The 25,016-nt window shown below is 44.2% G+C and overlaps 4 protein-coding genes across 6 annotated transcripts; 3 read left to right on the forward strand and 1 right to left on the reverse strand.

The window, feature by feature from the left end:
- Positions 1–9,377: 9,377 nt before the first annotated feature.
- Positions 9,378–12,905, forward strand: LOC6501669. Its single transcript, XM_001955681.4, has 7 exons — positions 9,378–9,443; positions 9,605–9,648; positions 9,711–10,250; positions 10,633–11,973; positions 12,032–12,210; positions 12,267–12,472; positions 12,541–12,905. Exons 2-7 carry the CDS (start codon positions 9,613–9,615, stop codon positions 12,693–12,695), a joined length of 2,457 nt encoding a protein of 818 aa, XP_001955717.2. The 5' UTR covers positions 9,378–9,443; positions 9,605–9,612; the 3' UTR covers positions 12,696–12,905.
- On the reverse strand, positions 12,762–15,811 carry LOC6498899 (LIM and senescent cell antigen-like-containing domain protein 1). Of its 3 annotated transcripts, none has more exons than XM_014910324.3 (6): positions 15,730–15,811; positions 14,214–14,333; positions 13,852–14,157; positions 13,649–13,790; positions 13,332–13,590; positions 12,762–13,255 (listed from the first exon to the last, which is right to left on the reverse strand). In XM_014910324.3, exons 2-6 carry the CDS (start codon positions 14,315–14,317, stop codon positions 13,059–13,061), a joined length of 1,008 nt encoding a protein of 335 aa, XP_014765810.1. In that variant the 5' UTR covers positions 14,318–14,333; positions 15,730–15,811; the 3' UTR covers positions 12,762–13,058. The 3 variants fall into 3 exon arrangements, with proteins under 3 accessions (XP_014765810.1, XP_044574311.1, XP_001955718.1); XM_044718376.1 differs by lacking the exon at positions 15,730–15,811 and adding an exon at positions 15,482–15,599; XM_001955682.4 differs by lacking the exon at positions 15,730–15,811 and adding an exon at positions 14,399–14,610.
- A 304-nt stretch (positions 15,812–16,115) lies between these two features.
- On the forward strand, positions 16,116–18,327 carry LOC6501670 (pickpocket protein 28). The gene is made up of 4 exons (XM_001955683.4): positions 16,116–16,515; positions 16,580–16,682; positions 16,741–17,315; positions 17,374–18,327. The coding sequence occupies exons 1-4, from the start codon at positions 16,216–16,218 to the stop codon at positions 18,124–18,126; spliced, it is 1,731 nt and encodes a 576-aa protein (XP_001955719.2). The 5' UTR covers positions 16,116–16,215; the 3' UTR covers positions 18,127–18,327.
- A 435-nt stretch (positions 18,328–18,762) lies between these two features.
- On the forward strand, positions 18,763–23,876 carry LOC6501671 (importin-5). Its single transcript, XM_001955684.4, has 5 exons — positions 18,763–18,977; positions 19,840–19,989; positions 20,053–21,147; positions 21,217–22,570; positions 22,634–23,876. Exons 1-5 carry the CDS (start codon positions 18,897–18,899, stop codon positions 23,269–23,271), a joined length of 3,318 nt encoding a protein of 1,105 aa, XP_001955720.1. The 5' UTR covers positions 18,763–18,896; the 3' UTR covers positions 23,272–23,876.
- The last annotated feature ends 1,140 nt before the right edge of the window (positions 23,877–25,016 follow it).

A 25,016-nucleotide genomic window follows, 5' to 3' on the forward strand; every position in this document is an offset into this window, starting at 1 on the left:
ACTCCCAGCCTCCCATCCACGTCCATGGGCGATGGGCATGAAAATCGTTTACAAATAAATCAGAAAGCGATAAATAAGGATTTTGTCTCGTAATAACTCAGCGGGAGCCATTTAACATGCAATCATAACGAATCGATGCTGAACGCTTTAGAAGACGGACAGAATCCAGACGGACCCCAATCCAGGCCCAGAGCCAGATGCAGGAGGATGGGCTACACTTGAAGAAAGTATGTGAAACTTTCTTGGGAATGAGTCTTAGAAATGATGATACTAGACTTGATAATTGTTTTTTATTTCCAATATTCAGTTAACCGCTTGAATAAACATACATATTTAATGCATGAATACCCATTTTCACCAATTATTTCCCGCAAGTGTAGAAAATATCGAATGAAATCGGAATCTGGATCGGAGGATGCAACACGCTTTCACACCAGGCAGTCGCCAAGTGGCCAAGTGTTCGGGACCTGGCCAAGATCCGAGTGGCAAGTGGCAAGTGTGTATCGAATTGTTGTTGACTTGCTGCAGTTGTCGCTGTTGTTGCATGATGTTGCTTTTGCTTTTGCTGTTGTTCTCGTGCGCCCCGGGCTTTGAAAATAAAGTTGCAAGCAGCAACATAAAATCGTTCGCCCGATTCTCACCTCCTGGTGACTCCTTCGCACAATGACAGGGGCGTTGTTGAGTGACGTTTTTTATGCCAGCCCCTATCACCATTCAAGAAAACAAAAAAAAAAAACATATTCTGAAACAGGAACACAACAGAAAATGCTCAACATGCACTTGACTGCACTTCATAATTTGCGTTTTGCGGCCCCAACAACAATGCTGCTTAATTATGTTGTAAAACAATCTGGCGAACCGTCACTTTGGAGCAGGTCCTTGTGCAACACCCACTCCTTGGCCAATAACTCAGCCCGGCCATAAGGGGAAGTAATTAAAATTACAAAAGCCCAGCGTTGACGTTGAGGCCTTAGCCATAAAATGGCAGCCAGACACGCAGGCGTATACGTGATTCCCATGACTAATTGCCAGAACTGTGTCACAGGAAACGAGCCGGCTAACCGGCTCCACTAACTAAGTCTTAACTCTCAGCTTTTGGCCTATAGCTTTTTAGGGTCAGACACGCAGGAGCTACACTTCATCCCCAGGAACTGTCCGGCTTATCGCGATGCGGTTGCAGTTAGTTGTGGCTAACAAGAAATTAAATTCCATTAAGCTGGAAGTCGGGACTCTTGGCAAGCAAAATGGGCTAAAACAGTGGCAATACCATATCATTTTTGGGGGGTAAGGTATCCTAATCATTTATCATGAAGTTGTTAATATTTTCCCAGTTTTAAACCCGCAAGAATGTATTTCGAATTTCTGTAAAATATCTATAGAAAGCTCTATTTTTGGCCTATTAGTCCCAGTGTGCCTAGTCGTAGCGTACGCCCGACTAATGAAGAGGTGGTAATTTATGTGAACATCTTCACCTGTTCCCAGACACGTTTTAATATGCCAGCCAGCGACTGTGGCGGAGTCATGAATGAGGCAAACTGAATGAAGATGTGGGCCTGGACTTGGAATTGAAACTGGGACCGGGATCGGGATAGTCTGAGAGTCCTAGAACCGGCAACCTGCTAGACGATGTCTAGCTGGGCCGGCCAACATAGTTAGTCGAGTGCAGGATTAATTAATTGCCGCTGCCTCGTCAGGAGAGCGGCAGACATGACGTATACGTGACATTTGAGATATGTTCAGCCGCTTAATGTGCGACATTTTGTTTGTTTTGTTGCTGCTTCTGCTATTGGCTCTGCTAACAACTTTCGACAATCATCAGTAGCTGCTTTGCATATTTGTGCATGCCTGGCACTCTTCATGCTTCAGTCTTCAGGCTGCACTCTGCAGTCTGCAGGCCGCATAATGATGCAGCAGTTGCAGCGTTGTCAAATGACTTGCGTAAATTTATCGTAAATGCCATCAGCAGAAGCTGAGCTCTTCAGCGGATTCGTTCGTCAGTCATTCTGTCATTCAGTCAGGCCCACAGTCGGGCGATCAGTCAGTCAGTCAGTCAGTCAGTTCGTCAGCCACTTGAGTTGGCCAATTGTAAGCTCGGTTGCCAAGGCTACTAATCCTTGGTAATCCCTTTGACGTAGTCACTGCACTTGGGGAAATTATTATAGTTGTGAAAATATTTTTAATATACTCTAGATATTTTGTATAGACTTATTTATCATATTTAGATTCAATAAAATTGTATTACAATCTCTAAGATTTATGCTCAAAAGTGAAAGCTTTTTTAAAAAAAATCTTTCATTTACAATCATATTTTGAATAGATTTTCTGGAGATTCTGTAAATAAAACTTTTAAAGTAAAAAAAGTTTAAAATCAGTATAAATTATCCTCCTAAAATAAATAAAAGATTTTGAAACAAAACTTTCATTTAGAAACATATCTGTAAAAGCATATTCAAAGAAAGATATTCTTGAAATCTATGATATGGACTTCTAAGATTGTACTTCCAAAGTCAACCCTAAAGTAAATCTTTGCCATTTTCTTTGGAATTCATCGTTTTAATATATTTTTTTTAATTTAAATAAATAACTTCTACTTTACAAATAATTCTTTAAGTGTCCTTTGAAAAGCTACACATAAATTTGAGTCTGATTGTGGTCTTTGTTGCTACTGCTACTGCTTTATGCTCCGGCTGCTCTTCTCCGATGATATGCTAATGGAATTCAGGTCGAGAACAATCCAGCTCCTTTGCATGATCAGCTAGCCAATGGAAATGGCGTGTTAACGGTCTACTCCTTTTGACACATTTAATTGGAAGTCAATTGGCCGGGCTTGGAGTGATTGCTGAGGTGGCAATTGGCGCTGCCACAAAGGTGCTGCTAATTCTGGAGTCTAGCTGGGAAATGGCAGTAAACCAGTTAATCACTGATTCAATCAAGGAAGTCGATGCGAATATCACATCATCGCATTTGAATTGCAAATAAGAAAATTGGATAAAAGAATTCCCAATCTTCGAATTAGTTCACTTCAAATGGTATCTAAATTGCTTTCAGAAAAATTTCAAATATTCTGAAGCAACCATTTTAATTTCTACTAAAGGAATTACCACTTTTTGGTAAGAATTCCAACTACTCTCGATGAGAAAAAAAAAAGCAAAGACCTCAGACCCTAAGAGTCAAGCCCCTAAGGACCCAAAAGGAGGCGACAAGCGGCGCTCCGCTCACTGAAAGAAACCGAGACAAAGACACACATTTGCGACATTCAATGGGGCTTGTTGGCCGGGTCTCTGTCTCATTGTCATGCCCGGCTTATTGATTGGAATACAATGGATCCTTAAAGTGTGCTTACAAGCGCCGTAACTCAAACAAATTGCAGCGCCCAAACGCCTGACTCAAATGGACAGCGGCAGCAACAGCAGCAGCAGCAGCAGAGCCAGCAACAGCAACAAAAAGATTGCTGCAACATCAGCAACAACAAAGACGACAACGACACTGATCAACAGGCGCGGCGACGTGGATGCGTCGAATATTCGAGCCGCAAGGATAAGCCAGAGGTTGGGGCAGCGAGGAGCAGGGCAATGCGTTTTACATGATGCCTACACGACAGGACAGGAGCGGCCAGTGAGCCAGCCCCGGCTTAACAAGATGAGTCCAAGTTCTACAGTGATTCAAGAATAGATATTCAAGGTTTATGATTTTTCAGATTTTATTAAAATATTGTATACAAAAGATACAAGGAAAATAATAAACAAAACTTAACACTTTTCAAAAGCATATCCTGTACAAGTACAAGTAGGATACAGGACCTATCTTAAGTCTCAAAATAATTTGATATTTCATTAATATTATCCAAAATTATTTAATTTCTGGTAGCACTGTGCTCTTGCCAGATTTTCCAACTCTGTGGCTGCCTTTGGGCCGCTTTAAATTATTCCAAGCTTGCCACAGAGAGCTGGAAGCCACACGGACACAGACCAGAGGCGCTACTGACGCGCTTATGTTAAATTTACCAAACAACCGATTTGTATGCAATTTTGCGATCAAGAAGACTCCAAGGGAGTACCAAGGGGAGTGGATCATGCTGAAATCCAAATCCCAGCGAGACATCATGACGTCGTGGATTTGCTGGATCCCGGTCTGAGTTCCGCCTCCCTTGCCCGGCCATACTCCCTTCGGTCCAAGTCGATGGCCCCTCGGTCCCAGTTGCATTGTCATTGTCTGGGTTCCAGCCCGAATCTGAGTCCCTGCCGCCGTCGCGAAGTCTAGTTTATTGGCGCGACTTTTTATTTGCATTCGAAATGTTTGCTCTTTTTTTTTTTTGCTTTCTGTAGCTTTGTTTTTGTTTGCACGTGATGTATGCGACATGAGCAGCCCAAACTACACTCAAAAAATTGGTAGAGGACCTAGAACATAAGACATTAAACAATAACATACCATTATTAGTTTAAAATTGCTTAAGCCTACAATGGTAGGAAAGATGGTAAGAACTCTTAGATTTAATAATCCTTTTTAACATTTTTTGTCCAGTGATTAAGCCTAGCGTTCCAAGTCCGCTTGGCCACACAATTGCCATAAGTTTCGGCCGCTCTGCAATTATTTGCGGAATTCCTTTTGGAATATATATTGACTCGGACTGCCCGGCCCAGACTGGTCAGGAGACTTGGCCAGGAGACTCTCCCCGATCTCGGCATGCCTCTGTGCATGTCTTTTCCGCAAGCTGAAGTTCTCGACTTCTCGACTAGCTGTGACAGCCCATACAAGGAAGCTTAACCAGCAATCGTAAATGTTTCGCATTTGCTGTTTCTGTGGCTCAAGTTTTCTTTTTTTTGACTTTGAGACTAGTACTTTGACTTGGGTTTGGATCGTCATTAACTTCATTCTTGGGCTAGTTTGTCAAAATATTTATTTTTACTTAAAGTAATTACTATTTTATTAATATATATAATATTTATAAGTTTAAAGAGCTTCTAAGTAACAGCCTTCGATTCAGTTACTTTTTATTAATCAATTCCATCACAATTGCTACTTAACTTTAACCTTTTACATTTATCAAAAATTTTCTCGTTAAATATAATTATCAATTTGGCATTTTAGTTTAGCCATTTTGTGGCAACAATCTCTAAGAATAATTTGCCAATTGGCAAACAATCGGAAATCATGGGCCTCACAATGGCCCCCAAAAAACAAGTTGATTCAATCATACACACAAGATGGCCAATTCAAGACAAAACCCAGCATTAGCACCCATTGCCAGTGCCAATCTTTGGATACCGAAAGCTAACAGAGCCCCGCACCCACTCAGAGCTCTACAAAGTTGTGTGGCATTCAACCCACCTATAAGGCAAATTGCACAACTGCCCCAAGTGTCAAATTAGACAAACAGCAGACCCAACGCAAACTCAACTCAAAGTCTACTCGATTCTATTCGATTTGATTCGAACCAAATCAAATGCTTACTCGCTGGCGGGTTGCTAATTTTCTGCGAATTCCACCTACTCTGGAGTGGGATGGAATCGAAGATATATAGTGGTTCGGCGGCGGCGGTGGATTTGCATGTGGGTGGTCAGCAAATTGCCAGAGCGTGAGCACAATTTTTAAATTAACGGCCCAAAAGTGGTTAGAACGGCAGTAATAGCAACGGTTCCGAATGGAATGGAGAATCATGTTGGGGAGTGAAGGAAGTGAAGCCTCTGAGGCACATTCCTGGCACAAAACTGTCGCAATTAATTGCATAAAAGTTCTAAGTTGTCAGGCCTCCCTCGCATGCAACACACACACATTGAATTCCCTTTTGTGGCAGCAATGGCGTCTTGGAAAAACTTTGCAACTGCAACCGCAAAGCGCCGCATTATCGAAGAAGACTTATCATCGCACAGTGGAAGGCTATATAGTTATTTAATTATTAAATTATATTAATATAAGCCTAAGAATCGTCTAATAATCAGGATTTTGGAAAATGTTTCTTTTGTAAGGCGCCGTTTTGAAAACCATGTAAATTATCGATTAAAATTCGAGAATTATCAAATGGAAAATATATGAAATCTTATCACTTTTTCTTATTTATAAAGTAGTTAGTAGTTTAAATATTTTGTACAGTTTTCCAACCACTGTGATGTTTCGACGTCATGGTCGTGCCTTTCAGTTCGAAACGTGATCGATAGACGGACTACCAGCCTGGCCAGAACGGCAAATTGGCCTCTCGCCGATCGCCGTTTGCAGTTCGCAGTTGGGCTTTGACGATTTCCCTGGCTGTTGCCAAATTTTTGGCCTTAGCCAAATTATGTTCTTGGCTCGTTTGATAATGAAACTGCGAATTGAAGCTGTGTTCGGAGCCTTGTTTGGCTCTATGGATCCCAAATTGTTTGCTCACACCGTCCTGGAGCCACGCTAATGATTACGTGTTATCGTGTTGTAATTTTACACAGAGCCCTAATGACGAGTCTCGCATCAAGGGAGTACCAGGAGGAGATGGGCCTGTGCCTGAGCAAGACCTGGCCTCCACATTCACATCCATCTCCATCTGCGAACGATCGAGTGGAATCGATCTGGCTCCGGGTTATATGGTTTAGATCATGGCAGCAGACACTAACTGGGCTCATCATGGAGCGTTAACAAGCTCATTTTTCTAAACTTGACGTGCTGAGTCCACCAACCATCCAACTAGTATCCACTTAGGCAAAAGATCTTCGGAGATTATCGGACGCAGCGACTTGGCCAATTTACCTGATCACTTTCGGTGGGACGACGTTCCCAACGGTGGGATCATAATTTGTTTATAATGGAATCGATCGCGTTATGTCCTGGCACTTGGCCAGAATCGACATATGATGGCTTTAATAAGTGTAATATAACTGGGGGTAATCTAAATTGTTGGAAACAGCAAAAAGGTGTCAGGAAATCAAGCTTGGGATTAAAAATATATAACTTTTTATTGAAAGTAATTGCAACTATAATATACTGCTAGTCGTTTTCGATAAAAATGTTTCTCTCCATGCGGTATGAACAATTTCAGCCAACTAGCTCTCGTTCGTAGAACTATTCGATCTATTAGTAATCATAGATTAAAATCAATATTAAGAGAAAACTGTCGCACAAACTTAAACACCCACAAGCTATTTGGATCGGAGCCAGCATTGATTGGACATTGGATACAAAAGTAAACCAAAATTCATTGAGTTCTGGCCATGGACAAAACGTTTTCCAGCTAAATCTGAGAAAGAAGAGGCCAACTTGGCTACACGATGATCTTGGAAGCATATTAAATTGAATTTTTATGTTCTCACAGACTTGGAAAATCATGTGCCAGGCCATAAAAGCCAAGGATCGTTTCGTTTTGGTTCAGTTCAGTTCAGTTCAGTGCGGTTCTGTTGAATGTGTGGGTTAATAAATAGCCCCCAGAAGCATGGAGAGTACTGTGAGGAGGGGGAACTGCAGATGCGGGGGCAGAGGCGACTCTGGATGGTGCGGTAAATTATGGTTATTTAAATAAACAGCACACGATTTGATTTGGCGGCCCAAAAGTGTTGCCAGCGCGCCTCCGAAATTGGTAGAGCGACGCGTCGACGTCTGGAAATTATGTTGTAGTTGCCGCGATCATGCAGCAGGATAGTTTGCTCCTCTGATGATAATGATGATGATGATGCTGCTCTGGATGGAGGGTTGTGCCATCAACTCTTGATTGAGTAACGCCCCAGAACTGGCGTCTAATTATGAGTTGCAGGAGTCCCGGCACCGAACTGCCAGCATCATTAACTGATGTGCGGTATTGACCCGGCCTAATCGTCGATAAGATTCGTGATAAGCAAACACGCACAAGGGTTAACAATCATTGACGTTGCACCAAAAAATAAAATATAAAAGTATATTTTTAATCAAAGAATAATGGAAAATTCAAAGATAAATCATAAAAATATTTTTTTAATAAAGGGCTTGCCTAATTGCCCGTTTTGAATATTAAACTTATACCTATAATATTTATCTTATATTTTTTTCCAGTGTCTAAAGTGGTGTGACCTTTTCCATACCTCAGAATACTTCTAAAATAATTCGAAAAACACTGGCAGCAGGAGTCATAGCCATCGAAAAGAGCGATTCTTGTTGGCGTTGCGGTGTTTTGTTTATTTTGAGGCTATAATTTAAGCGGGTAATTGCACGCTGGCGGCCAGAATTTGTAACTAAACTGCAAATTAGCAGCCAATTCCCAGGCCGATTAATAACCATAATTATTGGCTCAAGCGCTGACGAGCGAACGTCGTCTCTCTGACTCTCGGCCATCCCGATCTCCTCGACTGGGCTTCGCTGGGAGGATGAGGATCTTGATTCGGAGGCTGGCGGCTGACCAAGGCTGCTGCCCTGCCCGTAAATTGCACTTGGCCAGGGCTTGGGCTTGAAGCCGATCCCGGCTGGCCCTCAATTGCCATTTCGTGATACACCGAGGCGCATATGGAATGTACTGAAAAAAAAACACTCGATCCATTGATAAAAGATTTAAAAGAAATAAATCAAAACTATATATTAGATAATCTTTCCTTGGTGCTTGAATAAATTATAAAATACAAATTGAAGTTTTTTTTTTGAGTGCCCATCCTGCTTGAATCCTCTGCGTCCCTTCGCCATCCAGGAGCAATTTAAATAGTGAGCGCCTGGCTTAATTACATAAAACAGGCAACACGAGAGGCAGCCAAGCTTGGCTTGGAATACATTCCCTCGCCGGCGGCGAAGTCGTCAAGCCTTGGCTTCGGTTTTCGTCCTGGATCAGAGGTCCACTCTTGATGGACATGTGTCTAATGAACCGGCCTAATTAATGTGCATAGCTGGCTGGATGCTGGCCCTCTTCCTTTTCCCTTAAACATGCAAATACCCTGAAAACGAAACAAGAAATGAAAACCGAACCAGTCCACAATGGGTCCAGCAACTAAGAGTGTTGAAAGCCTTGAGTGCTCAAATTCGGATGGTCCAACAAATTACTGGCATTATACTAAAACGGCCGGACGAATTAATAAATGTCGATACCCAATTAAACTGTCCGAATATAATGCACGCTATAAATTTGTTCTCGGGAGCGGAACTGCAATCTATAACGAATAGAGACATCTACCATCCAATTATCGATGTGAATGATTAACTGCGCGAGGTCAACAGCGAAGAAACGAAGAAAAATGCGATAACTAAAATAATTGCCTAGTCATGGGGCAGACGAGGCAAGAATAGCTAGGATTCTGCAAAATACTCCGAACAAGTCCACAACTTTAAATATTTAAAAAGTAACTGTCGAATACTAAGAGTCTATCGATTATTTATTTTGCAGTATTTTTCAAGCAGTTCAAGCAGTTGACTGTAAGTACAAAGCAGTCTACCAACAGCTGATGTAGCAATAGAATCCGATTTCTAAAAAATTTTCTTAAAACTGGATTAAAATTCTACTGCTGCTCCATAATTATGGTCGTTAGGTAAAATTCCTAGTTCTTTGAATTATTGAAAGGCGCGAGGGGCAGCCCCGATAACAGCCAACAAACATCGATATATTATTAGTCTTTTTAGTTAGTCTAATCGACAACCCTATATACAAGCTTTAAGTTGAATTCCCCGTTTTTTCATTGCCGAAATTTAGACGTGGACATGACGCCGCCCAAAAAGGAGGTTTCAACTTCCCAAGTGAGTGGAAATCAAACTACCAAGACACTTTTTTTAACGACGCACCACCGTTTTACTTTTAGTCCTCGGAAGGGAAAGGAAACTGCGTATTGTGCGCAGACGTAGCGGAGAGAGCCTGTCAACGATGTGGGGACTTCTACTGCTGCAAGGAGTGCCAGGTTAGGGACTGGCAGCGCCATCGCTACATATGCTTTCCGTTGCCTGCCCTGGTCCACCCACGCTCGTTTTCCCTGCACCAGGCCACTGAGGAATTGTCGATAGAGGGCCGGCTTGCAGCTGTAGCTGATAAAGACGTGGGGGAGGCAGTGCACCCGCCTCCCTCTCCCAATGCCACTCCCATCAGAAATTCTGATATGGTTAGAGATCGGAGTGTCAGCAGTACTAGAAGCGTTACACGCCAAGAATATCCAGCAACTCCGGAGACCGGAAGCAAAGTACCGAATGGCAGCGCCAGCAATTATAAGCTAAAACATATCTCGAACGTGGCCATGCCGCCCAGCAACACTCTTGTGTATCTCACAGGATTCAGTTCCTCGAACCGATGCAATATACGCGATGCCAGAGAAAACGCTGACAGGGCATACAGTCAAGTGTGCGAAAAGGTCTGTATACCATTTCCAACTCAAGTCCCATTACTTAGGAAGTAAATAGCAAACGCATACAAATTTTTTGTTTAGAAAAGTAAAATTATATACACAAACGTTCTAGAAGCACAAGCATACTTCCGACCTTATAACAATTTTTGTATGGATGTCTGTGAAGCGGGGAGAAAGTTATCTGACCCTTTATATGTAGGATCTTAACAGTCCAAGCTTTAAATAGATTTCGTTGAGGCATAAATATATAGAAATGAACCTGCAGCTGCGAAATTTAATAAACCCCTTCTCTTGCCATTAAAATTGAATGTATTTCGTCCATACTAAACCCTAAATATTACTAAACTAGCTCTTCACGTCAATAACTTATTATTTCCATTCGGAACAGGTCAATGCCATTGGAAATGAGATGCCCAAAGCGAGCAAACTGCATATTTATGGATATTGTCTTGCCCGTCACAATGGGACTTTTCATCGTGCCCAAATTTTAAACATCTTTGGTAAAAAAGACGCTAAGTTATTATTTGTAGATCAAGGCACTACAAAGCTAAGAAGTCAGTCGGATATACGTGAAATCAATCAGGAACTGTTGTCGCTTCCGTGTTTCTCCAAAGTGGTGCAGCTGAAGGATGTACCCTACACTGTGTTCAACGATGCTGTGGCCAAATTTCTTTCTCAATTTGAAGGCGAAAAGTTTGTGGGCATTTATAAAAAGACACCGGGGCACATCAGCGTGGATCTGATCCATCCAATCACCAAACAGTCGTTGAATGCACAGATCAGAGAATTTTATTCCGACAGACAGAGCCAACCGCAAACACTCGCTCAACCAACAACAGAGGTATCTGCTAAGCCCATTCAAGCCGATAACATTCCTCAGACCAGTAACAAGGAACAGCAATCTCTGCCAATTGAGATTGCCAAAAACGAATCAACGAAACCTTCAAATGAAGTCCAGAACAAAGCCCTTCCTGCCGAGCTGCCAACAATCGAAATTAAACCTTTCACTGTGTCTGAATTCATTAAAACGCTTCCCACCGAAACAGGCAACCCTTTACCCCTGGAAAGTACAATAAATAAATCCGAACAAGTCACTACCTTAAAGGAGAGTATAAATAATGCTGTTGAAGCCGCTTCCAAGCCTTCCAATATGCCAGAACCCATTGAAAATGTAACCGAGGAAGCATCTTCTGCGAAATTTAATTTCAAACCAATTGCATATTCCGTAGATGCATTAAAATCCATGATAACTACCCTTGGAAAAAATGAAGCAGGTTCAATAACCAAAGAAGAAGCTATTTTAAAAAATATAATAAATATTTCAAAAGAAAGTCAGAATCAAAAAGAACTCGAAAAAGCAGACGATTCTCAAAAACATTCATCAGATGAAAAGAAATTTCCAAGCAAGGAATTCTTTGAAAACATTTTGTCGGTGGAAAGGGCAAGAAAGGCAAGGGAAACTTCATTTTCGATTTCTTTACAAAATACGCTAGATGCAACAAGTGATGGCAGTATGGATCCGTTTTGGCTTCCAAAAATCGAAAAAGTGGTAAACACTGCCTCAAGTTCCGAAACAGGAGCGTCAAAAGAATCAAAATCCTTGGACAATCTAATTAAAGAGACAATCATTCAAAAGAAAAGTATAGAAGCAACTCCAGAAACTCCAAAAACAAAAATACTCGAAGCCAATGGTACTGCAGTTTTGAAACTTGAGCCCTTGCTAAATCCGGTTAGTAGTTGTTTTCCAACTTATCTTCTATTAACGCTAAATATTATTTATCCTCCAGCCTTTCCAAAAACGTAGATTCAACATAGAGAGCAAAGATGGGATCGACGTATTTGTTGTGGATAACTCTAGAATCGCTCGGGGTATATTTGGGGCATTTGATAGCGCATATTGCTCTGAATTTTCAACATTGCACGGTCACTTATTGGCAATCACCGACTCGAAGCCTTATAAACCAGCGTAATTATTTCTGTCATATCATTTTAATGGAGTAATAGAATTTTTCCCCGAAACAGTCTCAGGGAATATGTTATCGCCAAGTATGAGGGCTCCTGGTATCGTGCCAGAGTCGAGCAGATAAAGACATCGCCGAATCAACAGACCGAGTATCGAGTGCTTTACGTCGACTATACGAATGTAAATGATATAACCGAGAAGGATATCCGTCGTTATCCATTAAACTTTACCACCACTTGTTCCACTAACTTTTGCATGATTGAAGGTTTGTAAATAGCTGATTATTACCTTTTAAATTCAATATTTAACTTAAAATAAACTGATTTCTTAAAGGTTTCCCTCATAAACCGAATGCCGCTCAGCTTTCATATTTAGCGGAGGCCTTCGAATCCCACAGACTGGTCCACATTGACAGTGTCGTCTATTTAAATGATATAGCCATGATAAAGTCACGTGCCATTATGGAACATTTGAATCGGCTGTACTAAAAATAATGATTTTCTCAATATTAATTCCTAGTATGTAGCTGACCAAAGAACAATTGTACTATTTCATCGAATTCCATTTTTAAAACATTTATGTATAAATAAAATTCAATTAAATAACAACGTTAAAGGTTGTTAATACAAAATTCTTATTCGTTTCCTAGATATTAGCTGCCGTTGGTTCGCAAATAATAAGTTACATACACGACTAAACACAAACGACTGAAAAGACATGCAACATGGTTTTTAGTGTTCCACAGGACAAGCGATTAAAGCTCTCGAATGTTAGAAACGGGAGAGTCAGCAGGACTGCAACGACAAAAGGCACTGATTGGAGTGGATAGATTTCTCCGATATATATATGATTTAAATGTTCTTCTTCATGGTCATCTCGTGGGCAGTGCGCAAGCGACGGCGAAGTTCGTTGGGGAATCGCTCGTAACACTTTTTGCACACCGGCTTCTCATCATACTCGTAGAACTTGGACTTTTGCGTCATTTTCGTATCGCATACGGAACAGGCGAAGTGATGCACACACCAGGCTTTGTTCAGGGCCGTAAATACTAAGAGGAAAGAAAGGTTTTACTCGTTATTAAGCTCACTTGCTCTGGGATAAGCCAGGGGCAGCCTTTTACTCACCATCCCCCCCAATGACCTGGTTGCACACGAAGCACAGATTGCCGAAAAGCTGGTGGTAGTGGGTCTCACAGTAGGCCAGACCCCGCTTCTCGTAGTGCCGGTGGCCCAGGAACGGCTTCTCGCACTTGGCACAGACAAAGTGCTCAACGTGCCAGTGCTTGCCCAGCGCCGTCACCACACGCTCCTCGATCGGCCGACGACAGGCGCCACAAATGGGAATGCCCATCTTGTCGTGACAGCGAAGGCAATACAACTCATTCTACAAACAAAATTGTCCAATTATTCAGGTTAATCGAGAGTTTCTGACTAAAACGCACCATATCGTTGGCAGCCAAGCCAGGGCGGCTCTTGACCTCTCTTGCGGTGGAATCCAGTTCGGTGCCGCAGGCCGTGCAGCTAAAGTGATAGCCATGATAGACTTCTCCGCGGAAGCGCAAAGGTTCCTCGTCGATGAGGCCGCTGTGGAAGATGACATTGTTTTAGTATATTACTAAGTTATAACACACATTACAGCACTTACTGGCATTTTTGGCATACATATCGGCCGGTGATCTCGGCCTTCACCTTGGCGTTGCACTCGTGGCACAGAGCTCGGTTCTGATTCTTGATGAAGCCACAGTCGGCCAACTCCTTGGCGCACAACTGACAACGGAAACACTGCGGATGCCAGCTGGCGGACATGGCCTTAATCACCCTGCCTATGACGAACTCGCCGCACTTATTGCAACAAGGTGCGAACAGAACATGGAAGTCACGTTCGCAGTACTTGCGGCCTTCGAATTCGTAGAATATGCCATCCTGGAAGGGACGGAAGCACTGGGCGCAACTGAAAATAGCATTACATTAGTCAGACTATAAACAGGAATGTATCATCTACTTTACACAAAACACTGTGTGTGCCAGAGCTCTCCATTGGAATTGACGATCTTCTCCGTGGGCTCGAATCCGTCGGAGCAACGCGTGCAATGCATTGCACCCAGCGACATGTTGATTGCCTGAACTCTGAAATTGAGATCCAGGATCTGGATTAGTTTTGATTGTAAATTTAAGTTTTTAGAGGCCATTACACTTCAGCCTTTGAGTACATCATGGTGGCGGGCAGAGCTACAGCTTGTAATGAAACACAACTTGAAGACAGGGCGTGAAGCGAGTAAGTGGACAAAACAATGAGGCCTTATCGCCGGCCGGCCAGCTCGGTTGACGTTGTCTGAATCATATTTCCGCCGAATGCATACGAATCAAGAAAGGAGAGCTTAATTTGGGAGGAGCCGAACCTTATATACTCTTGCAGTAATACCATAGAATGAGAGAAGAAGGTTCTTATGTGATATAGTCCTCCGATTCAGAGCGAATTTCCTAGAAAGTCCCAACCTTCTATCTTCAAGAAAAAGATATACTTCGAAGGACTGTCTTGCAGAGAACTAGACGGACAGATGTTGAACAAGAATATATACACTTCGTAGTTATCCCCCGATCTTCCTTAAACATTATTTTAACATACCCTCTGGAAGGGAAACAAAAAGCTTAAATTCCTTCTGGACATGACAGCTTTTGAAGTTAAGATATCTTGTGCCAGTTCGAGTGCGAGCATTAAACAGTGCGGATATCCCACTCCGGGAATGGGTTAAACAGGTTAAAAGATACAAAAATACAGGGTTTAATGGATAACCTAAGGAGCTAAGATATTAAATGATTTCTTTCAGGTCTAGCTGGAAAGTTAGTGGATTTAAAAGCGGATTTGATGGAGGAAATGCCGCCAACACACACGGCCGGCCCACTCATCACCCAAATGTATCTCACACAGTCGCACAAGCAAATAGTAAACAACACACAGATGCACACACACTAATCAACTTTAATGCGAGGCGGCGTTTAAAAATAAATTTGAATGGCCATGACGTCATCGATGGAGTAAACATCTGGCAGGAAAAGTGCATCCCACTGGCATGCCAACCATTCGCTGGCACCTGAGAGCAATGGAGTTGGGTGAAAGCAGCATTATTCGCCAGCCTGGCGGCCCAAAAATGTTATTGGTTTAATGATAACTGATTTCGGATGAGATTTGCGGGGCTAGTGATGCAATAGTTATGGCGGTGGGGCGTTAGAAGCCTTGGCGCGATTGGAATGTGGGTCAGAACGAATCTGCTTACTGCACGGGTGGCATCTCGGTTATCGCTTTCTGTCTATATCTCCAATGCTTTCACTGCGTTTGCACCTGTTGCGCCTCGATTTGCACAACGAACGTGTTAAGATCACGGCGAGCGACAATCTGCAAACAAAGATCAGCACAGCGACTATCAACAAATCGGACAGCAACACAAACAGGTCTTGCTATATTGGGCGCAAGAATTTCACCGACTCTTCACCGAGCGCCTATTTAGTATGGGCTTTCATTTACCTACGATCAACACTTTTAATCAGAACGAAAATCCAATCGTGGCAATTACTTCTAAATTAATCTGATGTAGACAGGGCAGCCAGTTTAGCTATTTTCTAGTAGAGTTTAGCTCTTTTAGCTGTTCTACCGCTTTCTCTTTGAGCCATCACTATTCGATATATCGATATACAATTCCTGTTGTCGCCTGCTTGAGTGGGAAGCACAAATTTAAATTTAAAAATTCCGTTATATATGAATCTAAAACTATTATGAATCTAGGTAATTGAAGTACTTAAAATAAAGCGGTATCTTATCACTTAATCATATTTAATTAAATATTTTATCAATAATCTTTGAAAACTGTAATTGATTAAAAATATATAATAAAAGCATGACAACTCTCAAGTAACGGGACTTATGCTGACTTCGCATATTCCATTTTTTTGCGGGCCACCTTTGTTTTATGTTTGTGATTTTTGATTCGTGACTGTACGTATTTACTTGATTATGTTTGCAAAAAGCGGAAGAGAAGATATGGACTATGACCTGGAAAGGGGAGTTGGTATAATGCTAGGAGAAAAGGAGCGGGATGTCCACCATTCCCCGGAGAATGGATCCAACACATGCGAGGGTCTCCTCACCACATACCATGAGTACTGCGCCCACACCTCTATCCACGGAGTGCAGTACCTGGGGGAGCGAGAACGCCCGCTACGGGAGCGCATCTTTTGGCTGTGCTCCTTCCTCATCTCCATCTATGCCTGCGCCACGCTGATCTCCAGTGCCTACACCAAGTGGACGGAAACGGTAAGGACACTCCTGTAAAGGAGATCTTAGGACATCTTCAGTAATTGCACTTCCTCTACGACAGCCTGTGATCGTGAGTTTTGCGGAGAAGTCTACTCCCGTATGGAATATTCCCTTTCCGGCCGTAACAGTCTGCTCGGAGACGAAGAGGGTGCTGAAACAGAAAGGTGAGTCGAATCAGAAATAACGTACATTTAAAATGTATACTTAATTGTTAATCCTCAGGGAAAGAAACTACTTACGCGGATCTGTACAGCCAGTTTAGTGAGGAAATGCGGTCCTCTGGGATCTTCAAGCCTCCAAATGTAAGCGCCTTGGAAATGGAGGAGTTCCGCACCTTGCTGCATGTGTGCAACACCCAAATTATCGAAGACGACATGCCACTGATCGCCGGCGACGATCTTGATTACTATGATGTCCTGGAGCGGATGCTGCCCCAATTCGATAGATACTTTTTCTACTGCCGCTGGCTAAGTCGGTTTGGGGAATGTGAGAAGTTCTTCCGCAAGACGCTCACCGAAGAAGGGATATGCTATACTTTCAACGGGTTGAGGGCCAGCGACATTTACCGCGAGGACACCTACCAATACCAGCACAGCGGGGAGCCTCTGGAAATGGAGAACATCAGCTCACGGCACACGCCCTGGACTCTGGAGACGGGCTACTCCCATAACAGCGACGTTGAGACGTTTCCAGCTCGAGTTCTTAGCGCTGGAGCTAGATCAGGCATCTTCCTGGCCCTCCAGAGTTTTAAGCAGGAAGTAGACTACGCCTGCCGCGGACCAGTTCAGGGATTTAAGGTATTCTTCACGTTTTCTTTATTTTCTCATCCACCTAACTCCTTTTTCATTTTAAAAGGTCCTGCTACATGCTCCCGATGATGTGCCGCAGGTGTCGAAGCAGTTTGTTCGCATCCCCATGGGCAAGGAGGTGTTGATCGCTGTAAAGCCAAACATGATTACCATGTCATCGGGCATCTCCGAATACCATCCTCAGAGGCGACAGTGCTTCCTTAGCCACGAAAGATCTCTTCGCTTTTTTAAGGTGTACACCGAGTCCAACTGCCAGCTGGAGTGCCTGGCCAACTTCACTCTAACCAAGTGCGGATGTGTTAAGTTTTCGATGCCCCGCAACATGGAGATGCCGGTGTGTGGCGAAGACAAGATCCACTGCTACGATCGAGCGGAGCGGCAGCTGCTGGTTAGGGAGTTCAAGAGAATCAGGGCCCTTGATGCGGCTGGGGATATTTCGCGTGGCGTGGAATCTGCCTGCAACTGCATGCCCGCCTGCACATCGCTGGTCTACAACACTGAGATCTCGCAAGCCAACTTCGATCTGGAGGAGATGCTTCTGGCCGAGGGCGACACCGACTTCATGGAAGAGTATCCCGGCTCGCAGATGTCCCGCTTGTCCATCTACTTTAAGGAGAGCCAGTTCATCACCTCAAAGCGCTCGGAGCTCTATGGCATCACAGAATTCCTGGCCAATTGCGGAGGTATCTTCGGCCTCTTCATGGGTTTCTCCATTCTCAGCTTGGTTGAGATGATCTACCACTTCACCTTGCGGTTCTTCACTAACCTGAAGCGCCTGGCCAAGATGCAAGAAAGGTAATGGAGAAATATGAATGCAATTATTGGTCCCAGGCCATATCTGTTGGCCGGGAAAGCAGTAATGTATGTAGGATTTTGTAGTGCATTGTTTTATGTTAGTTGTTAAATTGTAAACTATTTATTATTTCTCTAATGCAATTTAAAAAATTGTTGTATCTAATTGTGTTAAAATTTTTTATAAAATATATAAGTTTACAAAACATGTATATTTTTAACTCTAAGCTAAGAAAAGTTTTAATAATTAAATTTATGCGATTGTAAAAAAATATAGAAAATTATTTTAGGGATGATACTTTTAAAAAACGGATAAATTCAGCTATTGCAATCGAAAATTGTTTTTAAAAAGTTTTTGAAATGCGTTATCATCATACTTAGAGATGGTATTGTGTAACCAACTGATTTCAGTATCATAAAAAAAACTGCAAATCGTCTAAGCGTATGCTCTAACCTTCTTTTTTCAAAACTAGGAATATTTTTAAAATAGTTTTAATTGAAGATTGTAGCATTTGACGTATTCTTGCAAACAAATCGATTGAAAAAGTATTTTCAAAGGTAATGAGCGTTGCCAGACAGTCAAAGAAGCCAGATTGTCTGGCAGCCCAAGCACGATAGCTCCCCCTACACGATATCGCACACATTTCACGAGCTCCTCGCCTTGGTTCTTTTTTAAAGCGGCCCTCCCGCGTGAAGATTGTGAAGTAACCGTGGTATCCCCCACACGCTATTGTTAAGTGCTGTTGCATCCAACTTGGAGACGTAGCGATAGTGAAGATGGCAGCGGATCAGGCCCAGTTCCAGCAGCTCCTGGTTTCCCTATTATCCACGGACAACGATGTGCGCCAGCAGGCCGAGGTGAGTTGCGATGAGCCCTGCGTTGCGATGCGGTTACCACCGATGCGCCGTGGTGAAATGAACGGAGGGAACGGGGGATCTGCAGGCCCGAATTAAGCACTGCCCTGGCGTATTCTCAATGCGCAATATGCATAATATATATCGGATATCTCTGCAAAATGATAATTTTGTCGGCGAGAGTCAACTTTTGCGAAGAATCTCGGGCACTGATTCATCGCTCCTCTCGCACACACAAAACGTGTTTTCGCCCTCCGCTTTGGCATCGACATTCGCATGCTGTTGCGGGCAAGCGGGCCAGCCAGTGAGCGAGCGAGCGAGACGGAGACAGTTGCGAAGCAGCCAAACAAAGCGCAATTCTATGGGAATCGCACAATTTCTATGGCCGCCACATGATTTTTTTGTTTTTGATTTTTTGGGGAAAACGGAAACAAAGAGCAGGTGCAAAAATACTCAATGACACATAGTCTGGGAAATGCAATCTGTTGGCTCTCCGGCCGCTGATAAGGCTAAGTCTATTATATTCGGCCCCGGTTCTGTTCCGTTCCGGCGCCACATGGCACCGCCCCACCCCAAATACCCCACCCATCCGCTGACCTTGAGCGCCAGCCGCCCACTTCAGCTCGATATTGGCTGCAATATGCCAGCAAACTAAAATGTTTTTAAATAGCTTAATAATAGTCACTAAAAAATAGTATAAAGTTAGTTCGTTTATTTTCATGGAAGAACTTCCCTTTAAAGAAGTCTAGCACCTGCACCTTATTGACGAAAAGTATCAGTATGTGGTTCGAATGAAGCCAAAACCTGCGAGACCATAACAACCCGCTCAAGTTACAACTGTATGATTTTTTTTCTGTTATTCCAGGAAACATACAACAACCTGCCCAGGGAGTTGAAGGTGACACATCTCCTGGCAAACATCCACAATGGTCAGCAGTCTGAGGAGGCTCGCCAAATGGCAGCTGTGCTTCTGCGTCGTCTCTTCACCACCGAGTTTATGGAGTTCTACAAAGAGGTTAGCCGGAAAGCGAAAATAATACTTCAATAAACTATAATACTACTACCTACTCCTAATTAGATTCCTGCCGAGTCGCAGAACCAGCTCCTCCAGCAGATTCTTCTGGCCGTTCAACAGGAGGTCACTCCCCAGCTGCGCCGCAAGATCTGCGAGGTGATCGCCGAGGTGGCCCGGAATTTGATCGACGAGGACGGCAACAACCAGTGGCCGGATATCCTGCAGTTCCTCTTCCAGTGCGCCAACTCGCCCACACCGCAGCTCCAGGAGTCGGCTCTGCGCATCTTCACCAGCGTCCCCTCCATATTCGGTAACCAGGAGACGCAGTACATCGACCTGATTAAGCAGATGCTGGCCAAGAGCATGGATCCCACCTCCGATCCCGAGGTGCGAGTTCAAGCCGTGCGAGCTATCGGCGCATTCATCCTCTTCCACGACAAGGAGAAGGAGGTGTCCATCTACAAGCACTTCGCGGACATGCTGCCGCGGATGATCGTCATCACTGGAGAGACCATCGAGGCGCAGGACGATCAGAACCTGCTCAAGTTGCTCATCGAGATGACCGAGAACTGTCCGAAGTTCCTGCGCCCTCAGCTGGAGTTCATCTTCGAGATCTGCATGAAGGTGTTCAGTTCGCAGGACTTTGAGGACAGCTGGCGGCATTTGGTCCTGGAGGTGATGGTGTCGCTGTCCGAGAACGCCCCTGCCATGGTGCGAAAACGGGCCGACAAGTACATCGTGGCCCTCATCCCCCTGGTGCTGCAGATGATGACCGACCTGGAGGAGGACGAGGACTGGTCCACCACCGATGTGGTGGATGACGACGACCACAGCGACAACAACGTCATCGCCGAATCTTCGCTGGATCGCCTCGCCTGCGGTCTGGGCGGCAAGGTCGTCCTGCCCCATGTGATGAACGCTCTGCCGGCCATGCTGAGTCATGCGGACTGGAAGCACCGCTTCGCAGCTCTCATGGCCATCTCGGCCATCGGCGAGGGCTGTCACAAGCAGATGGAGGCCATCCTGGACGAGGTTATGTCCGGCGTGTTGAACTTCTTGCGCGATCCCCATCCCCGCGTGCGTTACGCCGCTTGCAACGCCATCGGCCAGATGTCGACTGATTTTGCTCCGACTTTCGAAAAGAAATTCCACAGTCAGGTGAGTTGTGTCAGGACCCGAATACCAGAAATAAAATCTAAAATTTAAAATATTCAATTATTCATGAAGGTTATTCCCGGACTACTGTCCCTGCTCGACGACGTGGAGAATCCTCGTGTGCAGGCCCATGCCGGTGCTGCCCTGGTGAACTTCAGCGAAGACTGTCCGAAGAACATTCTGACACGCTACTTGGACGGCATCATGACCAAGCTGGAGACGATCCTCAACTCCAAATTCAAGGAGCTGGTGGAGAAGGGCAACAAGCTGGTATTGGAACAGGTGGTCACCACCATCGCCTCCGTGGCCGATACATGCGAGGCCGAGTTCGTGGCCTACTATGACCGACTGATGCCCTGCCTGAAGTTCATCATCCAGAACGCCAACTCCGAGGATCTGCGCATGCTTCGTGGCAAGACCATCGAGTGCGTGAGTCTTATTGGCTTGGCCGTCGGCCGGGATAAGTTCATCGGCGATGCCGGCGAGATCATGGACATGTTGCTGGTAAATCACACCGAAGGCGGTGAGCTGCCCGATGATGATCCGCAGACCTCCTACCTGATCACCGCCTGGGCCCGCATGTGCAAGATTCTGGGCAAGCAGTTCGAGCAGTATCTGCCCGTTGTGATGGGCCCGGTGATGCGCACGGCCACAATGAAGCCCGAGGTGGCCATGCTGGACAACGACGAGGTGGAGGACATTGAGGGCGATGTCGACTGGTCGTTCATCAATCTCGGCGAGCAGCAGAACTTCGCCATCCGCACTGCCGGCATGGACGACAAGGCATCCGCCTGCGAAATGCTGGTCTGCTATGCCCGCGAACTGAAGGAGGGATTCGCCGAGTACGCCGAGGAGGTGGTGCGCCAGATGGTGCCCATGTTGAAGTTCTACTTCCACGATGGCGTCCGCACCGCCGCCGCTGAATCGCTGCCCTACTTGCTCGACTGCGCCAAGATCAAGGGCCCCCAGTACTTGGAGGGCATGTGGCTGTACATTTGCCCGGAGCTGCTGAAGGTCATCAACACCGAACCGGAGGCCGATGTTCAGTCGGAGCTGCTGAAATCTCTGGCCATGTGCATCGAAACCCTTGGACCCAACTGCCTCAGCGAGGAGGCAATGAAGCAGGTCCTTGAAATCATCAATAAATATCTTGTGGAGCACTTCGAGCGGGCCGACAAGCGCCTCCTGGCCCGCAACGAGGAGGACTACGACGACGGTGTTGAGGAGGAGTTGGCCGAACAGGATGACACCGACGTGTACATTCTGTCCAAGATCGTTGACATCACTCACGCCCTCTTCCTGACCAACAAGGCCCAGTTCCTGCCGGCCTTCGAGCAGGTGGCGCCTCACTTTGTCAAGCTCCTGGATCCCAGCCGCCCCGTCGCTGACCGCCAGTGGGGTGTGTGCGTTTTCGACGACCTTATCGGTGAGTTTGCTCATCTTCCGGATTATGATGGAGGCTTATCCGATTTTATTTGATTTCTTGCAGAATTCTGCGGTCCAGCTTGCGCTCCGTACTCTCAGATCTTCACCCCGGCACTGCTGCAGTATATTAGCGACAAGTCACCGGAGGTACGCCAGGCGGCTGCCTACGGATGCGGAGTACTCGGCCAGTTTGCCGGTGAGCAGTTTGCCGTTACTTGCGCCCAGATCATTCCACTCCTGGTGCAGGTCATCAACGATCCCAAGTCCCGCGAAATTGACAACATCAACGCCACCGAGAATGCTATCTCGGCGTACACCAAGATCTTGAAGTTCAACCCCTCGGCACTGACCAACTTGGATGAGCTGATCGGCGTGTGGTTCTCGTGGCTGCCTATTTCTGAGGATCCCGAGGAAGCCACCCACATCTACGGCTACCTGTGCGACCTGATCGAGGCCAACCACCAGGTCATCCTCGGGGCGAACAACTGCAATCTGCCGCGCATCGTCTCCATCATCGCCGAGGCCTTCTGCACCAAGGTGCTCGAGGTGCAGAGCGCCACCGGTACCCGCATGCTAACCATCGTCAAGCAGGTGGAGTCCAATCCGGAAGTGATGCAGGCTTGCATCAGTACCCTCAGCCCGGAGCAGCAGCAGGCGTTGCAGGACGCCTACCGAGAAGTGGCGACCGCTGGAACCGCATAAGCTGGAACACCAGGGAGCTCCGCAGTCAGTCCGCAGCGATAATGGTGGCATGGACGGAGCACCGACTATATATTAGATCGTTATTTTTCATCTGACCGACACTTTCGTCGCTTTTGCATTATGAACTATACTTTATAAACATACATAAAACGCATACATATTTATATATGTGTACTATAGAGTTATCCGGGTATATAATTCTATATATATTGTGATTTCAATCAAAACATCTTCTCCCGAAGACACAGAGTCTGCGACTTGTTAGAATTTGACACTTTGAATGGATCGAATCCTCCGAAGTCATCCGAGGTGACACCATCCAATAACCAATTCCAATAGATTATCTCGTTACTCCAGTTCTCATATGTTTCCATACATATGTGTGTATATTAGGCCCTCTCGGCCGGCGGCGCTCCTCTTCCCCAAACAAGCAACAAGAAACAGAAACACACCACGTGAATGTCGTCCGAATCGAACGAAATGTATTTTGTGCATTCAAAACAAAATCAGCAAGAAATATTTAAAGGAATAACATTTATTGTATTTTAAAAATGATAAAAAAAAACGAATAAATAAAAGTAAAACAAAGTTTTAATTGATAAGGACTTGGAGTTTATTTATTAATTAAATATGGGAGACAATTCAGACGAAGAATATAGGCATATACTGTATATAATTAGATCGAAGATGTTCGAATTAGGGGGTACAAATATTATGAGTTTTTTTTTTAATCACAAATTAATGATTATTTTCTTGGCGACAAAATAAAAATCAAATAAATAGAAATCAAATAGAAGAGTTATTATACCCTTGCAAATAGAAGAGTAAAAGTGTGCAACGCAGTGAAGGAGACATCTCCGACCCTATAAAGTATATATATTCTTGATCAGGATCACCTCCTGAGTCGATATAGGCATATCCGTCTGTCTGCCAGTCTACCCGAATTGGTATCTTAGTTTTAAAGCTATCGACTGGGGGATTCCCTTCAAAAGTGCAGGAAAGGACAATGTGGCCCCAACGATGGTTATATCTTGGCCAATTTCCATCTGATTCTTGAGCGGAATACCTTAAACGATTTGTGGATCGATTCTCCACCATTCTGCATCAAAATCCAAGAACAAAATATTTTTTGGATTTTTTCTATGATTTTCTGGGGGATTCCCTTCAAAAGTGCATGAAATGACAATGTGGCCCCAACTATGGCTATATCTTGGCCAATTTCGAACCTATTCTTGAGCGGTATACCTTAAAAGATTTGTGGATCGATTCTCTATCATTCTGCATCAAAACCTAAGAACAAAATATTTTTTAGATTTTGTGCCACATTTTTGGGGACCCAATTTGCATGGTATGAAAATGATGAAGATGGTAGCTATACTATATATCTATACTATTGCTAGGATATATAAGCTTAGAAACAACTTACAATATTTCTATAATTTTAAAAGGAAAACGAGTTTTTTTACAATTTATGAATTTAAAAATGTAAACACTCACATTTCCTTTGCCTACTTTTAAGGTCACACTGAAGTGGATTAGCAATAAAGGGTACAATTTTACCGTTAGATTGCATATAAAAACATTGCTGAAGATCCTTAAATTTGGAAGCAATTCAATTAATAAAATTAAAAAATTAATTAAAAAAATAGCGCCCTCCTCCTCGATTCTCATAGGTTACACTTAAGCAAGCCTGAAAAATGAAAATATTACTTTTTTTTTTTTTTTTTTTAAAATTTTGTGGTTTA

Source organism: Drosophila ananassae, chromosome 2L (assembly GCF_017639315.1).
Source record: "Drosophila ananassae strain 14024-0371.13 chromosome 2L, ASM1763931v2, whole genome shotgun sequence".
Taxonomy (NCBI): domain Eukaryota; kingdom Metazoa; phylum Arthropoda; class Insecta; order Diptera; family Drosophilidae; genus Drosophila; species Drosophila ananassae.